This window comes from Coregonus clupeaformis, chromosome 16 (genome assembly GCF_020615455.1).
Source record: "Coregonus clupeaformis isolate EN_2021a chromosome 16, ASM2061545v1, whole genome shotgun sequence".
In the NCBI taxonomy this organism is placed as follows: Eukaryota; Metazoa; Chordata; class Actinopteri; order Salmoniformes; family Salmonidae; genus Coregonus; species Coregonus clupeaformis.
In genome coordinates this window covers 16,286,952-16,309,045 of record NC_059207.1, presented here as the reverse complement: position 1 = coordinate 16,309,045, position 22,094 = coordinate 16,286,952, and the positions used below count along the sequence as shown (strand labels likewise).

Sequence of the window (22,094 nt, the reverse complement as noted above, 5' to 3'; positions counted from 1 at the left end):
TTTCTATGGAAGTCATTCAGATGACAAGAGTATACGCCCGTACCGCCTGTCATTGAATCCTGTACTGTAAACATTAACTAATGACTGAATCAACTCTCCACGTGAGTGGTCGAATACTCTCTTGCATCCTGAACTTCTCGATACCAGAAACTCATCATAACAGGATCTTTCTCCAAGATTAATTCCTCGCTTTCCTCTTCCTGCCTGTCAGTTCAGGGATTAAAGTAAAACATTTTAACAGAGCTGTGCTCTCTGGGAGCAGGCCGTGTTGTGGAAAAGATTGAGTAACACCATTCCTCTGAGAGTTTTAAAAAAGGACTAATGTATTGCCCCCAAACTATCAGTGCATGTCTGAGAGTAATGCACTTGGCAAACCCAAAAGCCACTGTCTACAGTATATCCCTTGATTTTGCAACATGTAATTTAGTGGCATGGTACATTTTACCACATGGCAAGTGGTCAATGAAACCTGCTTGAAACCCCCAAATAATTTGTAAGTATCATGTATCTCAGATTTTTTTATATAAATTCAACTGTCTATAGTAAAACAAATTATTTACTTTGTTGGAATTGGAAAATGAAAACACCAAACCCTCTGAAGGAACAGAAATATAGTCCCAGAGTTGGAGGGTGGGTGACTGGGAGGTTTTGAACTTGGGGCCAGTTTCTCACGGCACTGCTAGCTTCCCGGGCTATAGCCGGCTGCCAGCTGCAGCATGCATTGATTGGCTGATAAAGCACAAATGTATTAGCCGGCCCTCATTAGCATCCTGTTAGGGATGACCTATACCTACTGAGCCCTACCACGATCTGACTCCAATGGATTAACAAGCAGCACAATTCTGCCAGGGACAGAAAATCCGTTAACACTTGTCAGAGAGCCCAACATTAATACAATTCACATCATTAACCCTCTATGGACCCCACAGTAGCACTTTCAAGCTGCAACTCAGATGCAAACATCTATTTTAATATTTGCATTTAATTACATTATCAATCAGTCTTCTGACCTCAGTGACCTGCTAATCTCCAATCCAGATTTCAAGGTGTGTTTACCACCGGGGGCTGTAGCTGCCCTGACTGTGCTGCCTTTAATGCTCTGCCAGGCTATTGATATACTGTAGCTGAATTCACTTTAGAGGCTTCAACCAGCCAGGAAATGCTTGTTCCCAGAAGGAAGAGAATGGAGGAATATATTGTACATCGATTATAGTACTTTTTCGATGCTATTCTAGTTTCCTTGTTTTGTTTAGTAGGAACTAGGGACAACAAATAGTATTCAATTGTCACAATAGGGCCCGATTTCCAGTCCTCCAAATCTGTAAGCCTATGTGTTTTTGCCGTAGTTTAATGAACTGATAGGGACTCTAATTTAAACACAATTATCAATTAATTAGAAGACTGCTGCCCGGTGCCCACTGAAAACTTCTAGGAATAAAGCATTCTTCAAATTCAATTCTGTAAAATATCACACTAAAGCACTGTTTCCAAATATAGAAACTGACATTACAGCACTTATTCATAACTGTACATTTGCATAGATATATTAAAATGACAGCGTTGAAGGTACAATGCCCTGGAGATTATATTTCATTGGATGACTATAATGAATATTTTAATACGTGGGGTTCATCAGGGCAGTACATCTCTCGCTGTTTATTGCAAACGTATTCTGTGATTATCCTGTCCAATCATATCGTTATGCTTTTCTTCTTTATTTCTCTCCCAGCCCTACAACTTAATCATAGGCATAACATTTACACAGTATAAAGTTTAAGAACTTCATCATAAATCTATATACTGCATATTTACCATTACAAACACGTATTGGTGAGTTCCAACTACTGGGCAATGTACCAACGGTATCAATGATATGGCATGTACATTAGTGAATGTCATTTGATTTGATTTGTTTAGCCAGGAAAGTCCACTCAGTAACAATTCCCACTGTTTTCCAGGGAATCCTGGGTTGCACATAAAAGTGAATGTGATTGTAAGACCACCTGCGGCCAACTGCTGGGCTAGATTTGCCTCAGCAGAACTACTGTTGAGTAGAAACACTTTCCCTTTCTCCCTAATCCTGTGCATCTTGTACTTTACTTTTGTTTCTCTCTATGAAAGATTCACCATCTGTTATGGAATGGGATACAATTCTATTTATATCCAGGAGCCAGTAGAGCATCTGATTCAGAGAGCTTTCAGGGCTGCTGTATCACCAGCTTTGGTGCCTCGCTATTCCCCAGCCAAGAGCACGACCCATAACAAAGGGGTTGAATAATTGACTCAAGACATTTCAGCTTTTCATTTTTAATTAACTTGTAAACATTTCTAAAAACATAATTCCACTTTGACATTATGGGGTATTGCGTGTAGGCCAATGACACAAAATCTCAATTTAATCAATTTAAAATTCAGGCTGTAACACAACAAAATGTGGAAAAAGTCAAGGGGTGTGAATACTTTCTGAAGGCACTGTATGAAGTTTGTATGTGAAAACCATTCCTAAGATGCATACTTTCCGTTTTTCCAAACTCACTTCACCCGCGCATGAGGGAGGCTTGCGCTGCTGGTGCACGTGCATATCAAATACACCGCTGGAACTCCGATTAAGCTGTTTACATGTCCTAATAATTCGAAACAGTTCTCAGAAAACCAGGTGTTTTAATCTGCGTATGCTTACTTTGATTATGACCTTATGCTGAAGATAAGCAGACTAAGGTGTTTACATGACCAATGCCATACTCTGCCTACTGCCATAATCAGTTTAATATCAGATTATTAGTAAGCATGCAAACATACGGAGGGCCAGTGATATGTACTGCTTGCTTAGGTTCTTCAGACTGTTGCATCACAATTTTAAATGCCATTCAAATGTGTCACTGTATCTTTCTATTCAAACATGCTGATATACAATCATTACTGTGGTGTGGTTTGGACAGGTTCACAGTTCGTGAGCTTTCCGTGACCAGAGAGAGGGCAGGACTCAAGTGGTGGAGTGCTGCTGATAACACAGTGCTAGTTGGGGATATGGTGGTGGAGCCGAAGAACAGATGGGAGGTGGATGTGGCCTCCACTGCTGAGGCCGATCCTGGTGTACGCACCTCCTACATACGCCTAGGGCTGTGAGAATGGAGCCTGTCCAGACAACTCCTGGCATCGAGAGGAACTCATCACCATCTGTCTCCCGGGACAACGACTGACCTCCCTTACACAGACCTCCTTCCACCTCCCCTCTCTCTCTACTCAGTAATGCAGGCAGAATGGGAGACCATGGGAAAAAAGTCTCCACTGTAATTAAGAAATGTCAGGGTGTCTGTTCAATAGGTTTTTGACAACCTTTACATCGACTTAGCCTCTTTTATCATGCTGTCAGTTTCCATTTTCATGACAAGGGGAAACTTGATTAAACGAGGGAACACGTCTTGTCTGTGTACAATGTCAACATTTTCTTCCTTAACACACATTATAGTGTGTATTTGGATAGTGAATCCTGTGAGGATAATTGAGTAGTCTTAACGACTAGCGTGCGCCCTGAAAACTGTGCAGGCCCCTAACTAACTTTGCATCCACCCAGAGGAGGCTTACGGCACAGGGCACAGTTGGCTCTGCAGACACCAGTCATTCAGCAGCGTTGCTATACACCTTACACCCCGCTCTCTTGGTCTTCTTTCACACTTTCGACACCAGCACTCGTTATCAATCATAAGCAAGGAAACAGGGGGAGGCTAATGGAAATATAGTGGTGGGATAAAACAAGAATTATAATATATTGTGGAAAAAATTCATTAGGTACCCAAGAAGTGTCTATCCATTATGAAGTTAAGCTCTGGATGTTTGAGTAAAGAAAAAAGCTAGAATCTATGAATGTAGCTCTTTATACCAGCTGTGGCTTGAGGAGTTTCAAGAGCACACATTGGTGGTAGGAGGGATTCATACAGGCATCAGTCAACCCCACAGGAATACTGGATGTGTGAGAGAATGTAATATTAATCATAAATGGTTACCCGTGTGAGAACCTCCTTTAGCCAGCTGCATACATCTCTGGGGCAAAACAGACAGGGTTGGCTTTGAATCATAGGATTATTGATAACATGTAAACTACATCTCCAAATGTTTATTGAAAACATAAATACATTTACACAATAAGCACTTGTCTCTCAAATACACTATATATACAAAAGTATGCAGACACCCCTTCAAATTAGTGGATTTGGCTATTTCAGCCACACCCGTTGCTGACAGGTGTCCAAAATCGAGCACACAGCCATGCAATCTCCATAGACAAACATTGTCAGTAGAATGGCCTTACTGAAGAGCTCAGTGACTTCCAACGTGGCACCGTCATAGGATGCCACCTTTCTAAGAACAGAGCTTCATGAAATGGGTTTCCATGGCCGAGCAGCCGCACACAAGCCTAAGATCACCATGCGCAATGCCAAACGTCAGCTGGTGTGGTGTAAAGCTCGCTGCCATTAGACTCTGGAGCAGTGGAAATGTGTCCTCTGGAGTAATGAATCATGCTTTACCATCTGGCAGTCCGATGGATGAATCTGGGTTTGGCGGATGCCAGGAGAATGCTACCTGTTTTTCATGGTTCAGGCTTGGCGCCTTAGTTCCAGTGAAGGGAAATCTTAACGCTACAGCATACAATTACATTCTAGACGATTCTGTACTTACAACTTTGTGGCAACAGTTTGAGGAAGGCCCTTTCCTGGTTCAGCATGACAATGCCCCTGTGCACAAAGCGAGGTCCATAAAGAAATGGTTTGTCCAGATAAGTGTAGAAGAACTTGACTGGCCTGCACAGAGCCCTGACCTTAACCCCATCGAACACCTTTGGGATGAAATGGAACGCCGACTGCGAGCCAGGCCTAATCGTCAAACATCAGTGGCCAACCTCACTAACACTCGTGGCTGAATGGAAGCAAGTCCCCGCAGCAATGTTCCAACATCTAGCGGAAAGCCCCAGAAGGGTGGAGGCTGTTATAGCAGCAAAGGGGGGACCAACTCCATATTAATGCCCATGATGTTGGAATGAGATGTTCGACGAGCAGGTGTCCACATACTTTTGGTCATGTAGTGTACATCGTTAAAGTTGTTAGTTTGCTAGCTAATGAATTTGAGCCATATTATCATAGCGTTGCATAAGTCAAAACACCTCAAAACAAGAACATTAAACTAGGCGTAATTGGCAGAGAGGTTTGGAACTCTTATTGGTCTATTAAAGGGAAACTTCACCGCTAGACACTATTTGGGGTCTTTTTCCCCAGTCTCCCTACATAATTCTCAGTGATGATCGGGTTTTTCAGACATAACTATGCACTATAGCTGTATTTTTTTTATTTTAGTGCAGGGAGAGTTCAACCAACGACGTTATTGGTTGATTGAGCCTGCTGTCTGATATAAAAATGAATGTAGTCATGTTTTGTAGCAATTGTTGTGGCCTTTCTGTTTCGCCGATTGCACGATCACGCTAGCAGTGAGTAGATATGGTTGTCCTTGTTCAATAGAGCCATTGGACTTGTCTCATCGATGTTCCCATCTGCCAGGACATTACAGGATATCTAGGTTCATTTCCCCTTGCTTTGGAAAGACTACAGGTGGACAGGAGCCCTACTTCTTTGTTCCCACCAGGCTTTTCAAAATGGGGGTGGTACTAGTTTACAGGTTCTATCCGAGATTGCTAAATAATTAGCTACAATGGCTGCTTCTGATGATTCCTCTTACCAAGAAGAGCTGGATGACCTTTTATTTATTTGTTATGTTCTTTTACATAGGAACATACAACCCTATTTATTTGAAACGGAATACACTGAAGAGGAGTTGAGACAGCAAGAAAAAGTAATTGCGAGCCCAGCAAGCAGCGGCGGTAGCCTAGAGCAGCGGTTCCCTTTTTTAACAGGATTACCAAAAATATTCCAGCTTCACTAGAGAAGTATTCTTCTGGTGTTCAGTCAGACAAACGTTAGATGCAACACTAGCTAGTGCAAACTATCATATACTGTACCATTTCATGTTTTCATTATCAGAGTGAGTCTGTTTTCCAAACATAAAATGACATTCACATACTCATACTCAAGTGTAGCTACCCAGTGTTCCAGCGTCTGGTCTAATGGTAACGTGACGAGTCCAGACTAAACAATGCCCCCAGAGGCAGGGGTTCCATCCCCAGGTCCACCACTTGCCACTTTCTTCAGTGTATCCCACTCATCTCTCCATCGTGTTCCGGTATATCCTAATAAAACAACAAAACAGTGTAGCTGCCCAGGAGGACATAGAGCGGGCCTTTTCTTCAAAACCTCTGATTAGGGCCCGGTGGCTATTTTACACAGCCAAATAAACTGGAGGGAAGGGGTGTGTGGAGCTTCTCTGAACGGAGCACTGACCGCTTCCTGTGGACGGACGGACACACAGTCCTGCCCTATGGAGGAGACGGGCACTAACACTTATGCTGTTACCACCATCATCATTATTCATTTTCTGCTTCATCCGACTGGCTCTTCCGGTGGCTGATTCTACATCGTAAACATAAACAAAATCAATAATTCAGAGCTGGAAAGCCAGAAAGAGACATGTACAGAGGTGACAAAGCACGATGCCCGTACTGTACTGGGGAGGTTACTAAACAATGGCCCATTCCACCTTCACGCTTCATGCAATCTCAACCTCTTACGTAAACTCATTGTTTTTTCAAAAGTGTGCAACAAAGTTTTTAGTTTGGAGAGAGTGTTGTGTGCAGCCTCTTCATGACTTAAAATACCTTGGTTCAGTATTTCAGTTTTGCATATGGTGTAAAACATTTACACTACATTTGACTGTGAACTGTATGTCTTTGAGAATGAGCCAAGGATCCTTGATAACAACTGCTGTTCAGTCACAAAGAGCCCCACGAATGATGAAATGAATGGGTAATGTCTAATCTGAAAGTTGACAAGACCTTTTCCTCCATCCTCCAGAAGCTTGAGATAACGGCTACAATTTAACAAATTCTGTACTTTATTTAGACAATGGTTATAAAAAATAAAAAAAAGATTATTTTGAAAGTGTACAAAAAGGCAGGCGCCTAATTCTACAGATTTAGCATCTTAATTTGAGCCAGTTTGCAACAGCAGGAAAATAATCCTGCAGCAACAGGAAACTGAAATTATGTGTTTTATAATTTATGGAAATGTTTGTCAAACTTCTAAATGGAAATTACAAACTTCAGAAGCCTTTTTAAACCTCAAATACAAAGTGTTGCAGTAGGTGATGAAACTAAGATATTACATCTGTACAAAATTAGCAATTCCCTTCGCTTGCCATCTAAATACATATGGGTCATGACCTACTTACAGAAGTCGACTTTTTAACTCCCATCTCACAAAAAAGCCTTTTTCCTCCACATATCCACAGCATAGATCATGAAATACGAAACCCAGCTCCTGTATAAAAGGGACCAATTACAACACAATGCCAAAAACCTGCACAAGATTTGGGGCATAAATATGTTCGCTCTACCTTTGATGCAAAATAACCTTTTATTTTGTTATTTGGAGAGTGGGTGGAACAGAAAAAAAAAGGTTCCGCACAACCAGGGGACTGGAGTAGGAGGACTGAACCATTTCCTATATGGCAAACATTTGGACAGCTGTGTGAGATTGAGTAACAGGTAGACTCATTCATATGACATCATCATACACAACGGTGGCAGTCTTGGCAGATTTGAATTCTGATGTTGATGTCTGTAAACTGGAATTCCCCCTACTTACTGGATCCATCTCCATCCCAGTTGGCTGCCTAATGCCTATTCAACCAGGAGGAGGACTACCAGGCATGACAGTCTATAAATCACTGTGTTGTTGCTCTACATGCACAATGTAGACAGAGGTTGAAGAGAAGGTGAAGTCTTGCCATGCTCTTATCTTATCAGATGAGTTGTCAGAGCAGCTTCCAATGGAACCTTTCCCCACCGTTTCCTCATTGCCTACACGTGTCGTGGAAGGCCTCCAGGGTACGAAAGTCTCTCCAGGTTGGGGGAAGTCCTTCCTGCAGGAACTTTCCACAGCGCTGACACGGGGTCTGGAACAGCTTGATGTAGCTTCTTAGCCAGGTCTGCCGAGGAGAGGACAAAAGGGACATTCAGGCAGGAGGACAGGGACATTAAGGCAGCAGGACAGTGATATACAGTACCAGTCAAAAGTTTGGACTCATTCAAGGGTTCTTTATTTTCACAATATTTTACATTGTAGAATAATAGTGAAGACATCAAAACTATGAAATAACACATATGGAATCATGTGGTAACCCAAAAAGTGTTAAACAAATGAAAATATATTTTATATTTGAGATTCTTCAAATAGCCACCCTTTTCCTTGATGACAGCTTTGCACACTCTTGGCATTCACTCCTCCAGCTTCACCTGGAATGCTTTTCCAACAGTCTTGAAGGAGTTCCCACATATGCTGAGCACTTGATGGCTGCTTTTCCTTCACTCTGCCGTCCGACTCATCCCAAACCATCTCAATTGGGTTGAGGTTGGGGGATTGTGGAGGCCAGGTCATCTGATGCAGCACTCCATCACTCTCCTTCTTGCTCAAATAGCCCTTACACAGCCTGGAGGTGTGTTGGGTCATTGTCCTGTTGAAAAACAAATGATAGTCCCACTAAGCCCAAATCAGATGGGATGATGTATCGCTGCAGAATGCTGTTGTAGCTATGCTGGTTAAGTGTGCCTTGAATTCTAAATAAATCACAGACAGACAGTGTCACTAGCAAAGCACCCCCACACCATAACACCATAACACCTCCTCCGCCATGCTTTACGGTGGGAATTACACATGCAGAGATCACCCGTTCACCCACACAGCGTCTCACAAAGCCATGGCAGTTTGAACCAAAAATCTCTAATTTGGACTCCAGACCAAAGGACAAATTTCCACCGGTCTAATGTTCATTTCTCGTGTTTCTTGGCCCAAGCAGGTCTCTTCTTCTTATTGGTGTCCTTTAGTAGTGGTTTCTTTGCAGAAATTCGACCATGAAGGACTGATTCACACATTCCCCTCTGAACAGTTGATGTTGAGATGTGTCTGTTACTTGAACTCTGTGAAGCATTTATTTGGGCTGCAATTTCTGATTCTGGTAACTCTAATGAACTTATCCTCTGCAGCAGAGGTAACTCTGGGTCTTCCATTCCTGTGGCAGTCCTCATGAGAGCCAGTTTCATCATTGCGCTTGATAGTTTTTGCGACTGCACTTGAAGAAACGGTCAAAGTTCTTGAAAGTTTCTGTATTGACTGACCTTCATGTCTTAAAGTAATGATGGACTGTCGTTTCTCTTTGCTTATTTGAGCTGTTCTTGCCATAATATGGACTTGGTCTTTTACCAAATAGGGCTATCCTCTGTATACCCCCCTACCTTGTCACAACACAACTGATTGGCTCAAACGCATTAAGAAGGAAAGAAATTCCACAAATTAACTTTTAAGAAGGCACACCTGTGAATTTAAATGCATTCCAGGTGAATACCTCATGAACCTGGTTGAGAGAATGCCAAGAGTGTGCAAAGCTGTCATCAAGGAAAAGGGTGGCTATTTAAAGAATCTCAAATAAAAAATATATTTTGATTTAACACTTTTTTGGTTACTACATGATTCCATGTGTTATTTCATAGTTTTGATGTCTTCACTATTATTCTACAATGTAAAACATAAAAATTAAATAAAAATATTACCATTGAATGAGTAGGTGTCCAAACTTTTGACTGGTAGTGTTTTTGTCAGGAGGTTCACCAATAGACTGATTCTAGTAAAACATCACATTTTGAATCAAAACTCAATGATGGGCCACTACAATGAGCATATGTGCTGACAATGGTGAGAGACAGAGTGAGTGAGAGAGACCCAATGTGGGACCTGCGGTTGATCCACCCAGGGGGGTGATATTTGGGCCCCCGCTCTCTCTCCCAGCTCGACAGTGTGCTCCAGCCAGCCACACAGCCAGACCTCCCTCTCAGTCACACACCTAGCAGAACCATCAATCTACAGGATTAAAACCCAGCTCCTCGATTCATCACCAGCCAGGGTAATGATCACCACCCTCACTGGGCAGCGTGAGAAAATACCCATTACAACAATCTCATGTTAGCTCTGCAACCAGAAGGCTACAGTTATGCGTAAGTAGAGAGAACTGTATCTGCAAAGCCTATGGAATAGCAACTGAGAAACAGGTGCAGAAAAGCCATATTTGTTTGACTGATTTAGTGGCTACTTAAGACGGGACTTAGGCCAACTGTTCCTTTAAACAGGATTGATTGCAGACATACAGTACCTTCAGAAAGTACTCACACCCCTTTACTTTTTCCACTTTGCTCAGCTGTGAAGTGGTAGGCTGCACAAGCTCAGAGAATGGGACCGCCGAATGCTGAAGCGTGTAAAAATCGTCTGTCCTCGGTTGCAACACTCACTACCGAGTTCCAAACTGCCTCTGGAAGCAACAGAGGCAGACTGTTCATCGGGAGCACAACAACTGTTCAGCACAACAACTGTTCATCGGGAGCTTCATGAAATGGGTTTCCATGGCCGAGCAGCCGCACACAAGACTAAGATCAAGCGTCGGCTGGAGTGGTGTAAAGCTCACCGCCATTAGACTCTGGAGCAGTGGAAACACATTCTCTGTAGTGATGAACAACGCTTCACCATCTGGCAGTCTGATGGATTAATCTGGGTTTGGCGGATGCCAGGAGAATGGTACCTGCCCAAATGCATAGTGCCAACTCTAACGTTTGGTGGAGGCTGTTTTTCATGGTTCGGGCTAGACCGTAAGTTCCAGTGAAGGGAAATCTTAACGCTACAGCATACAATAACATTCTAGACGATTGTGTGCTTCCAACTTTGTGGCAACAGCTTGGGGAAGGCCCTTTCCTGTTCCAGCATGACAATGCCCCCGTGCACAAAGCGAGGTCCATACAGAAATGGTTTGTCGAGATCGGTGTGGAAGAACTTAACTGGCCTGCACAGAGCCCTGACCTCAACCCCATCGAACAAATGTGGGATAAATTAGAATGCCGACTGCGAGCCAGGCCTAATCGCCCAACATCAGTGCCCTACTTCACTAATGCTCTTGCGGCTGAATGGAAGCAAGTCCCAGCAGCAATGTTCCAACATCTAGTGGGAAAAAAAAAAAAATAGTGGAAAACCTTCCCAGAAGAGTGGAGAATGTTATAGCAGCAAAGGGGGGACCAACTCCATATTAATGCCCATGATTTTGGAATGAGATGTTTGACGAGCAGGTGTCCACATACTTTTGGTCATTTTGTGTATTTATGCTTGCCATAACAAAATGGTTGAATATTTGACTCAAGACATCTCAGCTTTTCATTTTTAATTAATGTATAAACATTCCTAAAAATAATTCCACTTTGACATTATGGGGTATTGTGTGTAGATCAGGGACACAAAATCTAAATTTAATCCATTTTAAATTCAGGCTGCAACACAACCAAATGTGGAAAAAGTCAAGAGCTGTGGATACTTTCTGAAGGCACTAAGTCGTGGTCAAAAGTTTTGAGAATGACAAATACTAATTTTCACAACGTTTGCTGCCTCAGTTTTGATGATGGCAATTTGCATATACTCCAGAATGTCATGAAAAGTGATCAGATTAATTGCAATTAATTGCAAAGTTAGCCATGAAAATGAACTTAATCCCCCAAAAACATTTACACTGCATTCCAGCTGACATTATGTCAGTGATTCTCTCGTTAACACAGGTGAGAGTGTTGACGAGGACAAGGCTGGAGATCACTCTGTCATGCTGATTGAGTTAGAATAATAGACTGGAAGCTTTAAAAGGAGGATGGTGCTTGAAATCATTGTTTTTCCTCTGTTAACCATGATTACCTGCAAGGAAACACGTGCCGTCATCATTGCTTTGCACAAAAAGGGATTCACAGGCAAGGATATTGCTGCTAGTAAGATTGCACCTAAAACAACCATTTATCGAATCATCAAGAACTTCAAGGAGAGGTTCAATTGTTGTGAAGAAGACTTCAGGGCGCCCAAGAAAGTCCAGCAAGCGCCAGGACCGTCTCCTAAAATTGATTCAGCTGCGGGATCGGGGCACCACCAGTGCAGAGCTTGCTCAGGAATGGCAGCAGGCAGGTGTGAGTGCATCTGCACGCACAGTGAGGCGAAGACATTTGGAGGATGGCCTGGTGTCAAGAAGGGCAGCAAAGAAGCCACTTCTCTCCAGGAAAAACATCAGGTACAGACTGATATTCTGCAAAAAGGTACAGGCATTGGACTGCCGAGGACTGGGGTAAAGTCATTTTCTCTGATGAATCCCCTTTCCGATTGTTTGGGGCATCTGGAAAACACCTTGTCCGGAGAAGACAAGGTGAGCGCTACCATCAGTCCTGTGTCATGCCAACAGTAAAGCATCCTGAGACCATTAATGTGTGGGGTTGTTCTCAGCCAAGGGAGTGGGCTCACTCACAATTTTGCCTAAGAACACAGCCATGAATAAAGAATGATACCAACACATCCTCCGAGAGCAACTTTTCCAACCATCCAAGAACAGTTTGGTGACGACCAATGCCTTTTCCAGCATGATGGAGAACCTTGCCATAAGGCAAAAGTGATAACTAAGTGGCTCGGGGAACAAAACATCGACATTTTGGGTCCATGGTCAGGAAACTCCCCAGACCTTAATCCCATTGAGAACTTGTGGTCGATCCTCAAGAGGCGGGTGGACAAACAAAAACCCACAAATTCTGACAAACTCCAAGCATTGATTATGCAAGAATGGGCTGCCATCAGTCAGGATGTTGCCCAGAAGTTAATTGACAGCATGCCAAGGTGGATTGCAGAGGTCTTGAAAAAGAAGGGTCAACACTGCAAATATTGACTCTTTGCATAAACTTACTGTAATTGTCAATAAAAGCCATTGACACTTATGGAATGCTTGTAATTATATTTAAGTATACCATAGTAACAACAAAAATATCTCATAACACTGAAGCAGCTAACTTTGTGAAGACCAATACTTGTGTAATTCTCAACTTTTGACCACGACTGTACATACCCAGCCATCACCTGTGTCTCAAGATGTCTTGAGACATTGCTGTTTTGAAGATGTGTCTTAGGATGTCTTAAGACACATTTCTAAGACGTCTGTTGAGACGCAACTTGTGTCTCAAGATGTCTCAAAACACGACTTGTGTCTCAAGACATCTCAAAACACCCAATGCCATTTTGTGGCATGTCTTGAAGACATGCAATGCTATGTCTCAAGACACTATCGTAATTTAATACCATGCTTTGAGGCACCACTTAGACAGCACCTGACATTTCATGTACTGTATACTGAACAATAATATAAACGTAACATGCAACAATTTCAAAGATTTTACTGAGTTACAGTTCATATATGGAAATCAGTCAATTGAAATAAATTAATTAGGCCCTAATCTATGGATTTCACATGACTTGGAATACAGATATGCATCTGTTGGTCACAGATACCTTAAAAAAAAAAAAAGGGGAGTGGATCAGAAAACCCAGTCAGTATCTGGTGTGACCACCATTTGCCTCATGCAGCGCGACACATTTGTATTTGTATTTATTATGGATCCCCATTAGCTGCTGCCAAGGCAGCAGCTACTCTTCCTGGGGTCCAGCAAAATTAAGGCAGTTTTACATTTGAAAAACATTACAATACATTCATAACAGATTTCACAACATTAAGTGTGCCCCCTCAGGCCTCTACTCTACTACCACATAACACAAAATCCATGTGTACATGTGTGTATAGTGCATATGTTATTGTGTGTTTGTATGCATGTGTCTATATTTGTGTTGCTTCACAGTCCCCGCTGTTCCATAAGGTGTATTTTTATCTGTTTTTTAAATCTAATTTTACTGCTGGCATTAGTTACTTGATGTGGAATAGAGTTCCATTTAGTCATGGCTCTATATAGTACTGTGCGCCTCCCATAGTCTGTTCTGGACTTGGGGACTGTGAAGGGACCTCTGGTGGCATGTCTTGTGGGGTATGCATGGGTGTCTGAGTACTGTGTGCCAGTAGTTCAAACAGACAGCTCGGTGCATTCAACATGTCAATACCTCTCAAAAATAAAAGTAGTGATGAAGTCAACATCTCCTTCGCATACAGTTGATCAGGCTGTTGATTGTGGCCTGTGGAATGTTGTCCCACTCCTCTTCAATGGCTGTGCAAAGGTGCTGGATATTGGCGGGAACTGGAACACACTGTTGTACACGTCGATCAAGAGCATCCCAAACATGCTCAATGGGTGACATGTCTGGTGAGTATGCAGGCCATGGAAGAACTGGGACATTTTCAGCTTCCAGGAATTGTGTACAGCTCCTTATGACATTGGGCTGTGCATTATCATGCTGTAACATGAGGTGATGGCGGTGGATGAATGGCACGACATTGGCCTTCGGATCTCAGCACGGTATCTCTGTGCATTCAAATTGCCATCAATAAAATAACATTGTTTTCATTGTCAATAGCTTATGCCTACTCATACCATAACCCCACCTCCACCATGGGGCACTCTGTTCACAACGTTGACATCAGAAAAACGCTCGCCCACACGACGCCATACACGTGGTCTGCGGTTGTGAGGCCGGTTGAAACGTATGGCCAAATTCTCTAAAACGACGTTGGAGGTGGCTTATGGTAGAGAAATGAACATTACATTCTCTGGCAAACAGCTCTGGTGGACATTCCTGCAGTCAGCATGCCAATTACACGCTCCCTCAAAACTTGAGACATCTGTGACATTGTGTTGTGTGACAAAACTGCACATTTTAGAGGGGCCTATTATTGTCCCCAGCACAAGGTGCACCTGTGTAATGATCATGCGGTTTAATCATCTTCTTGATATGCCACACCTGTCAGGTGGATGGATTATCTTGGCAAAGGTGAAATACTCACTAACAGGGATGTAAACAAATTTGTGCACAACATTTGAGAGAAATAAGCTTTTTGTGCGTATGGAAAATTTCTGGGATCTTTTATTTCATCTCAAGAAACATGGGACCAACACTTTACATGTTGCATTTATATTTTTGTTCAGTGTACATATATTATTGAATAATAAATGGTGTCTCAAAGCATGGTATTAAATTGCACAAAATGGCATTGGGTGTCTTGAGACGTCTTGAGAGACAAGTCGTGTCTCAAGACACCTAATGTCATTTTGTGCCATGTCTTGAAGACATGCAATGCTATGTCTCAAGACACTTACGCAATTTAATACCATGCTTTGAGACACCATTTAGACAGCACCTGACATTTCATGTACAGCGCATTCGGAAAGTATTCAGACCCCTTGACTTTTTCCACATTGTATTACATTACAGCCTTATTAAAAAATGGATTAAATTTTTATTTTTTTCTCCTCATCAATCTACACACAATACCCCATAATGACGAGGCAGAAAAAGGTTTTAAGAAACTTTTGCAAATGAATATATATATATACAGTACCAGTCAAAAGTTTGGACACACGTACTCATTCAAGGGTTTTTCTTTATTTGTACTATTTTTTACATTGTAGAATAATAGAGAAGACATCAAAACTATGAAATAACACATATGGAATCATGTAGTAACCAAAAAAAGTGTTAAACAAATCAAAATACATTTTATATTTGAGATTCTTCAAATAGCCACCCTTTGCCTTGATGACAGCTTTGCACACTCTTGGCATTCTCTCAACCAGCTTCACCTGGAATGCTTTTTCAACAGTCTTGAAGGAGTTCCCACATATGCTGAGCACTTGATGGCTGCTTTTCCTTCACTCTGCCGTCCGACTCATCCCAAACCATCTCAATTGGGTTGAGGTCAAGGGATTGTGGAGGCCAGGTCATCTGATGCAGCACTCCATCACTCTCCTTCTTGGTCAAATAGCCCTTACACAGCCTGGAGTTGTGTTGGGTCATTGTCCTGTTGAAAAACAAATGATAGTCCCACTTAGCCCAAACCAGATGGGACAGCAAACCAAAAATCTCCAATTTGGACTCTAGACAAAAGGACATATTTCCACCGGTCTAATGTCCATTGCTCTTTTTTCTTGGCCCAAGCATGTCTCTTCTTCTTATTGGTGTCCTTTAGTAGTGGTTTCGTAGCAGCAATTCGATCATGAAGGCCTGATTCACACAGTCCCCTCTGAACAGCTGATGTTGAGATGTGTCTATGAATTGAACTCTGCAATTTCTGAGGCTGGTAACTCTGATGAACTTATCCTCTGCAGCAGAGGTAACTCTGGGTCTTCCATTCCTGTGGCAGTCCTCATGAGAGCCAGTTTCATCATTGCGCTTGATAGTTTTTGCGACTGCACTTGAAGAAACGGTCAAAGTTCTTGAAAGTTTCTGTATTGACTGACCTTCATGTCTTAAAGTAATGATGGACTGTCGTTTCTCTTTGCTTATTTGAGCTGTTCTTGCCATAATATGGACTTGGTCTTTTACCAAATAGGGCTATCCTCTGTATACCCCCCTACCTTGTCACAACACAACTGATTGGCTCAAACGCATTAAGAAGGAAAGAAATTCCACAAATTAACTTTTAAGAAGGCACACCTGTTAATTGAAATGCATTCCAGGTGAATACCTTATGAAGCTGGTTGAGAGAATGCCAAGTGTGCAAAGCTGTCATCAAGGCAAAGGGTGGCTATTTGAAGAATCTCAAATATATTTTGATTTGTTTAACACTTTTTTGGTTACTACATGATTCCATGTGTTATTTCATAGTTTTGATGTCTTCACTATTATTCTACAATGTAAAAAATAGTAAAAATAAAGAAAAAACCTTGAATGAGTAGGTGTGTCTAAACTTTTGACTGGTACTGTGTGTGTGTGTATATACAGTGGGGAGAACAAGTATTTGATACACTGCCGATTTTGCAGGTTTTCCTACTTACAAACCACGTAGAGGTCTGTAATTTCTATCATAGGTACACTTCAACTGTGAGAGACGGAATCTAAAACAAAAATCCAGAAAATCACATTGTATGATTTTTAAGTAATTAATTTGCATTTTATTGCATGACATAAGTATTTGATACATCAGAAAAGCAGAACTTGGTACAGAAACCTTTGTTTGCAAATACAGAGATCATACGTTTCCTGTAGGTCTTGACCAGGTTTGCACACACTGCAGCAGGGATTTTGGCACACTCCTCCATACAGACCTTCTCCAGATCCTTCAGGTTTCGGGGCTGTCGCTGGGCAATACGGACTTTCAGCTCCCTCCAAAGATTTTCTATTGGGTTCAGGTCTGGAGACTGGCTAGGCCACTCCAGGACCTTGAGATGCTTCTTACGGAGCCACTCCTTAGTTGCCCTGGCTGTGTGTTTCGGGTCGTTGTCATGCTGGAAGACCCAGCCACGACCCATCTTCAATGCACTTACTGAGGGAAGGAGGTTGTTGGCCAAGATCTCGCGATACATGGCCCCATCCATCCTCCCCTCAATACGGTGCAGTCGTCCTGTCCCCTTTGCAGAAAAGCATACCCAAAGAATGATGTTTCCACCTCCATGCTTCACGGTTGGGATGCTGTTCTTGGGGTTGTACTCATCCTTCTTCTTCCTCCAAACACGGCAAGTGGAGTTTAGACCAAAAAGCTCTATTTTTGTCTCATCAGACCACATGACCTTCTCCCATTCCTCCACTGGATCATCCAGATGGTCATTGGCAAACTTCAGACGGGCCTGGACATGCGCTGGCTTGAGCAGGGGGACCTTGCGTGCGCTGCAGGATTTTAATCCATGACGTCTTGGTGTGTTACTAATGGTTTTCTTTGAGACTGTGGTCCCAGCTCTCTTCAGGTCATTGACCAGGTCCTGCCGTGTAGTTCTGGGCTGATCCCTTACCTTCCTCATGATCATTGATGCCCCACGAGGTGAGATCTTGCATGGAGCCCCAGACCGAGGGTGATTGACCGTCATCTTGAACTTCTTCCATTTTCTAATAATTGTGCCAACAGTTGTTGCCTTCTCACCAAGCTGCTTGCCTACTGTCCTGTAGCCCATCCCAGCCTTGTGTAGGTCTACAATTTTATCCCTGATGTCCTTACACAGCTCTCTGGTCTTGGCCATTGTGGAGAGGTTGGAGTCTGTTTGATTGAGAGTGTGGACAGGTGTCTTTTATACAGGTAACGAGTTCAAACAGGTGCAGTTAATACAGGTAATGAGTGGAGAACAGGAGGGCTTCTTAAAAACTAACAGGTCTGTGAGAGCCGGAATTCTTACTGGTTGGTAGGTGATCAAATACTTATGTCATGCAATAAAATGCAAATGAATTACTTAAAAATCATACAATGTGATTTTCTGGATTTTTGTTTTAGATTCTGTCTCTCACAGTTGAAGTGTACCTATGATAAAAAATTACAGACCTCTACATGCTTTGTAAGTAGGAAAACCTGCAAAATCGGCAGTGTATCAAATACTTTTTCTCCCCACTGTGTGTATATATATATATATATATATATACACTGCTCAAAAAAATAAAGGGAACACTTAAACAACACAATGTAACTCCAAGTCAATCACACTTCTGTGAAATCAAACTGTCCACTTAGGAAGCAACACTGATTGACAATACATTTCACATGCTGTTGTGCAAATGGAATAGACAACAGGTGGAAATTATAGGCAATTAGCAAGACACCCCCAATAAAGGACTGGTTTTGCAGGTGGTGACCACAGACCACTTCTCAGTTCCTATGCTTCCTGGCTGATGTTTTGGTCACTTTTGAATGCTGGCGGTGCTTTCACTCTAGTGGTAGCATGAGACGGAGTCTACAACCCACACAAGTGGCTCAGGTAATGCAGCTTATCCAGGATGGCACATCAATGCGAGCTGTGGCAAGAAGGTTTGCTGTGTCTGTCAGCGTAGTGTCCAGAGCATGGAGGCGCTACCAGGAGACATGCCAGTACATCAGGAGACGTGGAGGAGGCCGTAGGAGGGCAACAACCCAGCAGCAGGACTGCTACCTCTGCCTTTGTGCAAGGAGGAGCAGGGGGAGCACTGCCAGAGCCCTGCAAAATGACCTCCAGCAGGCCACAAATGTGCATGTGTCTGCTCAAACGGTCAGAAACAGACTCCATGAGGGTGGTATGAGGGCCCGACGTCCACAGGTGGGGGTTGTGCTTACAGCCCAACACCGTGCAGGACGTTTGGCATTTGCCAGAGAACACCAAGATTGGCAAATTCGCCACTGGCGCCCTGTGCTCTTCACAGATGAAAGCAGGTTCACACTGAGCACATGTGACAGACATGACAGAGTCTGGAGACGCCGTGGAGAACGTTCTGCTGCCTGCAACATCATCCAGCATTACCGGTTTGGCGGTGGGTCAGTCATGGTGTGGGGTGGCATTTCATTGGGGGGCCGCACAGCCCTCCATGTGCTCGCCAGAGGTAGCCTGACTGCTTTAGGTACCGAGATGAGATCCTCAGACCCCTTGTGAGACCATATGCTGGTGCGGTTGGCCCTGGGTTCCTCCTAATGCAAGACAATGCTAGACCTCATGTGGCTGGAGTGTGTCAGCAGTTCCTGCAAGAGGAAGGCATTGATGCTATGGACTGGCCCGCCCGTTCCCCAGACCTGAATCCAATTGAGCACATCTGGGACATCATGTCTCGCTCCATCCACCAACGCCACGTTGCACCACAGACTGTCCAGGAGTTGGCGGATGCTTTAGTCCAGGTCTGGGAGGAGATCCCTCAGGAGACCATCCGCCACCTCATCAGGAGCATGCCCAGGCGTTGTAGGGAGGTCATACAGGCACGTGGAGGCCACACACACTACTGAGCCTCATTTTGACTTGTTTTAAGGACATTACATCAAAGTTGGATCAGCCTGTAGTGTGGTTTTCCACTTTAATTTTGAGGGTGACTCCAAATCCAGACCTCCATGGGTTGATAAATTTGATTTCCATTGATAATTTTTGTGTGATTTTGTTGTCAGCACATTCAACTATGTAAAGAAAAAAGTATTTAATAAGATTATTTCATTCATTCAGATCTAGGATGTGTTATTTTAGTGTTCCCTTAATTTTTTTGAGCAGTGTATATATATATAAAAAAAATCTAATAACATTTACATTAGTATTCAGACCCTTTACTCAGTAATTTGTTGAAGCACCTTTGGCAGCGATTACAGCCTTGAGTCTTCTTGGGTATGACGCTACAAGCTTGGCATAACTGTATTTGGGGAGTTTCTCCCATTCTTCTCTGCAGATCCTCTCAAGCTCTGTAAGGTTGGATGGGGAGCGTCGCTGCACAGCTATTTTCAGGTCTCTACAGAGATGTTTGATTGGGTTCAAATCCGGGCTCTGGCTCGGCCAGTCAAGGGCATTCAGGGACTTGTCCCAAAGCCACTCCTGCGTTGTCTTGGCTGTATTTACCTGATTTGTTGGATATTTAACAATTATTTACTTAACAGTAAGACATTTCTGTTCTACTAATGCTGTGTTTCATGGTCTCCACTCTAACTCCCTGCAGCTAATCTGGGCGTATGGTCACTAGAGATAGCTTGAGCTTGAGCTGACAATTGATTCACAGCCTGCATTCCATAAGAAATATGTGGTGTATGTTTAACCAGATAGAGATAGCTTGGAGGAACAGAACAAAGGCCTCAGTATTCCTAATTATCCTGGCATCTGGGAAACTAAGACGAGGTGGGGTTAAAAATAACACCAGAGGCAGACGACCAGGAGATGAACCCAAAGTGGATAATGGTGCCCCCAATCTGCATGGAAGGGGTGGAACCAGCCATAAGAATTTTGAGGTCTCCTATATCAGACCTGTTTTTTCATTATTAGTTAAGCCTCTGCAACACATTTTAGAGTGTGGGGTCGACAGCTTAATTATTGCAATAATTAATCGATGTTAAATAAAGATGATTGCTTGAATAGTTGTCTAAGTCTCTCTCAGTACTAACATTTCCACGCCAACCTTCGCCCCAGTCTGAGGTCCTGAGCGCTCTGGAGCAGGTTTTCATCAAGGGTCTCTATGTACTTTGCGCCGTTCATCTTTCCCTCGACTCTGACTAGTCTCCAAGTCCCTGCCGCTGAAAAACAACCCCACAGCATGATGCTGCCACTACCATGCTTCACCGTAGGGATGGTGCCAGTTTTCCTCCAGACGTGATGCTTGGCATTCAGGCCAAAGAGTTCAATCTTGGTTTCATCAGACCAAAGAATCTTGTTTCTCATGGTCTGAGAGTCCTTTAGGTGCCTTTTGGCAAACTCCAAGAGGGCTGTCATGCGAATTTTCCTGGCCACTCTACCATAAAGACCTGATTGGTGGAGTTCTGCAGATATGGTTGTCCTTCTGGATGGTTCTCCCATCTCCACAGAGGAACTCTGGAGCTCTGTCAGTGACCATCGGGCTTCTTGGTCACCACCCTGACCAAGGCCCTTCTCCCCCGATTGCTCAGTTTGGCCGGGCGGCCAGCTCTAGGAAGAGTCTTGGTGGTTTCAAATTTCTTCCATTTAATAATGATGGAGGCCACTGTGTTCTTGGTGCACAAATTTTTTTTCGTACCCTTCCCCAGATCTGTGCCTCAACACAATCCAGTCTCGGAGCTCTACAGACAATTCCTTCGACCTCATGGCTTGGTTTTTGCTCTGACATGCACTGTCAACTGTGAGACCTTATATAAACAGGTGTGTGCCTTTCCAAATAATGTCCAATCATTTGATTTTACCACAGGTGGTCTCCAATCAAGTTGTAGAAACATCTCAAGGATGATCAATGGAAACAGGATGCACCTGAGCTCAATTTTGAGTCTCATAGCAAAGGGTCTGAATACTTACATAAATAAAATCAGTTTAACTTTTTTTAAATACATTTGCTAAATTTCCAAAAACCTGTTTTGGCTTTGTCATTATGGGGTATTGATGATATATATATATTTTGGTATCAATTTTTGAATAAGTCTGTAACGTAACTAAATGTGGAAAAAGGGAAGGGGTCTGAATACTTTCCGAATGCACTGTACATATATTACTGAATAATGATGATAATAATAATACTTTAAAAAAAAAAATACATTTTTCATCAAAAATAATTATAATGAAAACC

General features: G+C 42.9%; 1 protein-coding gene across 1 annotated transcript in view; it reads right to left on the bottom strand.

The window, feature by feature from the left end:
• Positions 1-6,978: 6,978 nt before the first annotated feature.
• The window catches only part of med27 (mediator complex subunit 27), a 94,475-nt gene continuing 79,359 nt past the window's right edge, over positions 6,979-22,094 (bottom strand). The window contains exon 8 of the mRNA XM_041900414.1: positions 6,979-8,091. Coding sequence (XP_041756348.1) covers positions 7,957-8,091 — 135 coding nt within the window. The 3' untranslated portion in view covers positions 6,979-7,956. The remainder of the gene's footprint in view (positions 8,092-22,094) is intronic.